Below are 8,108 nucleotides of genomic sequence, written 5' to 3' on the forward strand. Positions count from 1 at the left end.
TCATAATCTGAAAGCATCTCAACAATATCTCAATACACAATTTGTATATTCAGACAGCGTAGCAACTACATCACAGCATCCACTAAATATAACTACTCGCTAATGATGGCAATAATATCATCTATCAAAGTAATGAAAATAGACATTATAACGAGATAGAGTCAAGATAAAAGTACCAGTATATTAATCGAGTTTCGAAAGTACAAAAGTGACAACTCCAACTCTAGACAGCTTCTTAGTACAATCTTCGGCGTTCGCCTCCGGGTACTTAATTTCCCGCTCGGAGGTGAGAAGGCCTCGAAAGACTACTCTCGAACTAGACTAGAAAACTAACTAAATTTAAGAGTGAATTGAAGAGTGGAGAGTGGAGAGTGTGTTGAAATGGATACAAATGAGCCTTATTGAAACTCCGATTTTGTCAAATCCGAAGTTTCAAACTTCGGTTTTGCCTCTGCATTATTTACAACACTGATTTATCTTTTCACGCTCAGATTTGATACATTTTTACAGTTATTTACGCTACTATTATCTTAAATCCAATAAGAACATTACAAACAACACAATATTATTATTAGTAATCTGCAAGTACAAATTTTTTGAACAACACTTTTATTGATAAAAATAACACGATTACAATTTTTTGAAATTAAAAATACATAATTAAAGTAAATTAAAAACAACACATAAAGTAGATGCAACACATAATTAAACCAGATGCAAGAGAAGGGATTGCTGTTTCACAATTGCTTCGTTTTTTATTACATTCCATTCCTCTTCCTCGCAATAATACTCGAACGCTCCTTTAGCTTCATTCCAAAACATCACGCTCGAGTGTTCTACCGAACTGTTTTCTTTGACCCACTCAAACACCTTTGAAATTGTCATCTGACTAACATCAACATTTGGGAACTGATTTATAGTATACCCAGAGTAACGCGTGAATGATGGTGAAAACTTATCATTCCAATAGACATTAATCTGAACAAGAATTGGTGACACGTTTTCAATTTGAATTTTTTTTGGAGAGGAGAGTGATACATCCATTTCTTTCAATGGAGGTCGGTTTATATATACTAGTGTATTTTTGATAAACCGGCATTTTAAAAACCGATTTCAGTAAAAGCTGACAAATAGGGAAAGCTGATGAACAATAAAGGTAACAGTAACATATCTTTAATTGCTTTTTATGACATGTCTGGTACCTGACAAACTGGATTTTGTAACACCGGTTTTTTATTGCTTTTTTTTTTGAAAGGTCTGAAACCGAACTTTAAAATGCCGGGTTATTGTAGATGTATGCTTATAAAAGTGAATTTTGATTGTTGCATAAACACATAACTAAAATGGATCCGAAATACGTATCAATTGAAGTTTATCATGGTTGTGATTTTGTATGGAATGATGAAAAAATGAAACTCTCTAAAGGGTATACAATGACGTTTGATAAGGTAGATGTTCGCGGGTTTAATATGGAGAAGTTGATAGAGTTCCTTCGAGAAAAGTTACCAGAGTTCTAACTTCAATGGACATATACTATTACAAACAAGGATTTGCAAAACCCGAAGTAATGTCCTATGATGAAGAATTGTATACATTAGTGGGGAAAGCGTGTATACTTTCAGAAAAAATTGAGTTGTATGTTTTATTTGGAGTTTTTGAAGATGCATTTGAGTTCGATACAATGTATGATCGTCATGGTGAATATTATTATGCACCTAGACCATTTATAAATTAAAGTTACTTGTAATAGATTAGTAACGTGCAATTTTAATATTTCAACAACACTTTTATTCAATAACATAAAAAACGATTACAAAAAACATAGTACAACAAATTACTACTAAAAACCTATGGCTATCTAGTAGTTGGACAGGTATTCTCGTTGTGACCTTTAGCCCTGCATATATCACACTTTGGTTTTTACTTTTCACGTTCATCCATCTTGTTCTTAAAATGTTTTGATTTCTTCCTCCCCCTGTACTTAATCAATCTTGTTGGATCTGCCATAATGTTCCAGTCAAAAGGTGCCAGTAACTCGCGTCTCTTAGTGGTTTAAAATGATGGCTATATTGCTCTCTCCATACGGTAGTTGTATACTTTTTACTACACAATGTAATTACATCCTCATGTAGAAGGCTACACACAGAAATGACATGAGAGCAAGGTAATCTTTGGTATTTCCATATTCCACATGAACACTTTTTCTTTTTATACTCCAAAGTGTAATCGGTGCCACCTTCACCACTTCTTTGATAACTTGATTGAATCTTGAATACACCTTGTAGTTCGTTATAACATGTTGTATTGTATCTTTGAGCTCTTTTTGCTCCTTCGTTAAAGGTGTTAAACATGTTCTTGGACAGTGGTGAATTACATTGCCTTGCTTCTCGACTTTGATCGTAGAAGTGTTGTCTGGTGTAGTCAAAGCTATATTCAATACACGTTTTGATCTGTATTATACGGGCGTAACGTAACACATTGTTGAGGGACTCATCAATATTTGTCGTTGTGTTACCCCAACAACTCCTGTCTTTGTCTCTATACACAGTCCACATGCTTAAATCAGCATCATGTAAATATTGCCAAACCTCCATACTAGCTTTTTTGATAGCTTTGAGGGAATTCTTGTCGAGTATTTGATTGGATGTCGATCCGGGTATCCAACACAAGTGTTTGAGCGATTTTACTTTAGTAAATTTGCTCAATAAGTTGCTATGAAGGTGGCGCAAACAATACTTATGTTCCCAACCGTATGTTTAAGCACCCATTACATGTAGGATACCTGGGTGTCGATCAAAGATGACACACAACTTTCTGTTTCCAACAACATGTTCTTGGAACTTTTCCAAAAATGAAGACCCACTATCGTTACTGTCTTCATCAACTATTGCGAAGGCAACTGGTATAATTTGATTGTTAGTATTTTTCCCAATTGCTGTTAGCAGCTTACCCTTGTAACTACCTTTCAAATTGGTGACATCGATGCAAATGATCGGAATACACTTTTTATATGTTTTAATAGCTGGACCAAATGCCCAAAACACAAATTTGAATGTGTCGACACTTTCTTCAATTTGAGGTCCATTTTGAAACTTAACAATTGTATCTGGATTGGTGAAAACTAATTCATTTAAATACTTTGGTAGATGAACAAAATTATATTCCCAAGTTTCAAACAATCGTTCGATTGCAATACGCCTAGCATTCCATGCTTTAGTGTGAAGGACATCCACATGCCATGTATTTTTTAGTTGTGCTTAGATGCTCATAACAGGAAAAGCAATGTTTAAACTTACTTGATGGGAAATTTCACTAGCAATTAAGCTAGAGGTTAAACAACGATTGTTGTTTCCGAGACGTTTTGATATTGCTTTAAACATACATATATTTCGACGCAATATCATTTATATTTCACAGGTTTTTACTGTTTACGAAGACATTCAATGCATAATTCACTAGAAAATCAACTAAAGTAAACAAGAGCTTAAAGTTTGAAGAAAAGATGATAAACGACGAATTTAAACCAATTATATATCGAGAAAAAGTCTATCCGAAATCAAGAATAAAAGACGAAAAATATGCAAGTTCAAGATGATCGAAGAAGACCGAAGAAAAAGAGTTAAAATAAATCGTCCAAGATAGTACACGTCTACACGGGGTCAACAGAGAACAAAAATAGAAATAAAAATAAAATAAAAACTACCGTTTACTTTTACGCGGATCGCGTACTTCTTTACGCGGAACGCGTAATGTTGTGACACTTCCAGATTCTAGTTTGCTCTTACGCGAAACGTGTAGATGGTTACGCGAAACGCGTAATGTTGAGACCAGATTCATATCTAAATTGCAAATGGGACGATGACTTTATGTTTAATAATGCTACTTTTCAGACTTTTACAGCAAAAGGAATAAAAATACAGATACACCTACTACTATTGCTACTATAATACGGAGTATATTGTGAAGACAAAGGGACACATTTTTTTATACAAGAGAGAGAGCAGAGAGATATCAAAATATATATTACTAGTGTCTTTGATTATTTTCAAGTACTCCGTTTCATTTTTTTTTTTCAGTTCCAATTAATTTTAAAGTTCAAGATTTAGGATAGTTTCAATATTAAGGGTTGTATTGTTCGTGATTAAGGGTATTATTGTTCGAGTGCAAGGGTGTTGTTATTGTCATTTTCTACCATTTGAAGTTAATGAAAGTGAAGATTTTTGTAAGTTTATTCTATTAAAATTATCGTTATCAATTTTTATCATTATTATTATGTTTGTATACTTATATTTTTATGTTTACCCTAGTGTAATGAGTAGCTAAGTTTCCATAGTGTTTGCTTAGATGTAGAGCCCTAGTGAAATGGATTGTTATCATTTGTAAATATTAAAATGTAACTTAAGTATTTATAATATTGAGCCTAATTAAAAGAACCATTATTATGTAATTAGATATTTAATCCTTGTCACTTAATTTATCAGATTCAAATTACGAAAGTTATATTTATTTATATGAATTAAGCTTTAACATTAAAAAATAATTTAGACGAACTTATGAATAAGTTATTAACACTAATTTAGAAATAAAATTCGGGGGTTTGGGTAATATCATTAGTTATATAATAGTGAAATTGTAAAAAGGGAAACCGTTATAATTTAGGTTTTGGCGAAAGTCAGAACTAGGTTAGGTCTCAATTTAAATACTTTAAGAATAGTAACTATCTAAATAAGATCAAATGAAAATTAGATTTAATTTAGTTAGTTGAAACTTTATTTATTCGAAAGAAAATATTAAGTTGTATACTAAAACATTTTAATATGACTTAAATTTAAAACAATCCATGGATCTAGAAGTGAAATATTTAAGTGAACACTCTCATTTATATATTCAAAATAATTATTATTATTATTTTTACGTATTAGTATTCAGAAAACTAAAAATTTAAATTAATCTCCTTCAGCTAAATACTACTGTTTTGTCACATCGGATAAAACATAAGCGGATCGTGTATAACATTACACGAAATGCGTAGTCCCAAAATATACGCGGAACGCGTATACATATACGCGAAATGCGTACGTATAATAACAGTACTGTTACGAATTTTGTTTAAATTCCAAGTTTTAATTAAATATTTTATTATTACTTTTAAGTATTTAATTTATAATTAGTATAATTATTATAATTCTCTTTAATTCGTCTTTACTTTAATTAAAACTTATTATTTAGTTAATCTAAATAATTTGTATTTTATTTTATTGGTTGAAACAAATTCCTAATCATTTAGTTTTATCGCAAGTTATTGTTTTACTTATTACCAATCAGTAATACAATTGTTTTATCATAAAGAGTATAATTTCATTTAGTTCACTTTTAATTTAATGATTATAAATCCTGTAATCTTGTAATTTTATTCATCAAGTAAGTTAGTTTAATTAAGTGTGTTTTCATTATTGTTATATTATATAATTCCTAATCCAAAACCCCCTTTAAATTAGTTTAACTTCAAGGACTATTAAAAACCATTAAACACTCCATCTCCCTGTGGAACAAATCGGATTTACCTATAAACTAAACTACGCGGATAGGACTAGTTGCCTATATATGTGTGAAATCAACCCGAATTCATTAAAACACCATATATACAATAAATCAATTCGTGTAACAAAACAACTCAAATCTGTTCAAAATAAAGGTTACGTTTCAGCACATCAACTTTTTGGCGCCGCTGCCGGGGAGTTGGCAGTTAAATAAATAGATAATTTTTCTGATTCGTAGTAGTAGTTGGATTTGTACGTGGACTGGGTTATTGAAGCCAAACAGTACCCAATTATATTGGGACCAAACGAATCCTGCCCCTCTGCTGCATCTTTTGGCTATTCGAAACGTGAGCAAAATCAGAAGGAAAATCTGTTTGTTTAAAGGTTTTTGTCATTGTTTTTATGTTATTTGATCCTTTTGAAGGAATTCAATTCTTAGAAAAGCTTTTGGTGTTGTGATTGCATAATAGAAATTAATGCACGAATTTACGTTCTTCCAACACTGATTTAACTCCTTCATATCCTGAACCCGAAAGGGAATTTCACGAACGCTTAAGAGCTCAAGAAGTAGAGTCTCTCGCTGAGGGTTTAGAATCACTTTCATTAAATTCTAACTCTGAACCAGTTATTCAACCAATCATAGAGTCGGTTATTAAAGAAGAAGAATAGATGGCTGCTACAAATCAAACGATGGATGCATTAATGAAGGCAACAAGAATAGGTCAAGGTCGCGCAATTATTCAACCTACGATGACTGACGGCTTTGAAATAAAGGGTCAATTTCTCCACATGGTGACTAATACATGCCAATTCGGTGGAGCTCCCAATGAGGATGCTAACGAGCATCTTCGTAAGTTTGTAAGCATTTGCAAGCTATTCAAGATCAAAGATGTCTCCGATGAAGTCGCATGTTTACAAATCTTTCCATGGTCGTTAAAGGATGATGCAAGAGATTGGCTAGACTCATTACCAGAAGGTTATATAGAAGATTGGAATGATATGATGGACAAGTTTTTGTCAGAGTTCTTCCCTGCTTCAAAAGCAACAAAGTTGCAAAGTGATATAAATTACTTCAAGCAAAAGCCTAATGAGACTCTTTATGAAGCTTGGACCCGATTCAATAAAATGCTTAGGGTATATCCTCAACACGGGTTGAATACATTCCAAAAGGTCCAAATATTCTATAAAGGAGTCAATGTGGCTACTCGAAAGGATATAGATGTTGTAACAGGAGGATCAATCATGAAAAAAACGCCCGAAGAAGCTCACACAATCATTGCCGATATAGCAGCACATTCTCATAATTGACATCAAGAGATGGAGTTCTCTAGATCAACAGCTGTTGCTAGTATCAAAAGCAACGATGAAATAGCTACTTTAAAAGTTCAATTGGCAAATCAAGGAAGGCAAATTGAGAAGGTGACCAAGGAAATGCATGCTATTAGGGTAGGGTGTGAATTGTGCCAAGGTCCTCACCTTACTAGAGAGTGTGATCAAACAACAATGGAAGAGCAAGCAAATTTCTTAGGTTACTTGCGAAAAGGTGAAATGAATTTCAACGATTTTTCGGCGGTTGAAGCAATGAACCGAAAATATCCTCCTATCAACAGCTACCAAATAGGAGGACCTTTAGGTTCAAACAATAATTACCAAGGAGGAAATCTGGTTTTCCAAAATAACCGGAATTTCTCAAATCAAAATCAAAGAAATGCACCACCGGGTTACAATCACCTAAACAACCGAAATCAACCTCAACGAAATTACCAAAATAATTTCCAACACAATCAACCACAACCACAGCCACAAGCACCTTTACAACTGATGTGCGTAGAGGTGTATACGAAATAGTTATATTTTTGTTACGAAATACTATTAAATACGATACAATTTTACACAAGTTATTTATTTATTTATAGAGTGGATATACCTAAACCTTGCTACAACACTTATAGGCAGTGTACCTAATCGTACAGTAGTGTAGTTTTTAGAAAGTCCGGTTCGTCCACAGGGAACTAGCCAAGTTTAACGCTATATTTTTACAACTATATTTGTATAAATATATATATATATATATATATATATATATATATATATATATATATATATATATATATATATAAGTAATATTATTATTATAAAAGGGGGTTTTTACCGTTTAATGACCGGTTTGTCGATTTTATGTCTTAAGTCACAATTAAAACCTAATGTAAAATATTAAATATAAAAATAACTTAATTTAAAGCGTAAAGTAAATAACGATAATAAAAGTGCGATAATTTAAAGTGCGATAAATAAAATGACGATAAATAAAATTGCGATAATTAAAAAGTACGATAATTAAAAGTGCAATAAATAAAATAACAGTAAATGAAAGTGCGATTAAATTTGAAATAAAGGAATTATACTTATTTAAACTTCCTTAATCATGATGTTTGACTTGTTGATTTTAATTTATTACCATGGATTAATTGTCCTTTGTCCTGGATTATTCAATATGTCCATACGGTTTTTGTCCATAACAGTCCATCAGTCATAAATATAAAGTGCGAGTGTCCTCGTCAAATTATC

At 32.1% G+C, this 8,108-nt stretch overlaps 1 protein-coding gene across 1 annotated transcript; it reads right to left on the reverse strand.

Annotated features, from left to right (window-relative positions):
• Positions 1–1,985: 1,985 nt before the first annotated feature.
• LOC139854543 (uncharacterized) lies at positions 1,986–2,594 on the reverse strand. Its single transcript, XM_071843843.1, has one exon. The coding sequence runs from the start codon at positions 2,592–2,594 to the stop codon at positions 1,986–1,988; it is 609 nt and encodes a 202-aa protein (XP_071699944.1).
• Positions 2,595–8,108: the final 5,514 nt, after the last annotated feature.

This window comes from Rutidosis leptorrhynchoides, chromosome 6, assembly GCF_046630445.1.
Source record: "Rutidosis leptorrhynchoides isolate AG116_Rl617_1_P2 chromosome 6, CSIRO_AGI_Rlap_v1, whole genome shotgun sequence".
Classification (NCBI taxonomy): Eukaryota; Viridiplantae; Streptophyta; class Magnoliopsida; order Asterales; family Asteraceae; genus Rutidosis; species Rutidosis leptorrhynchoides.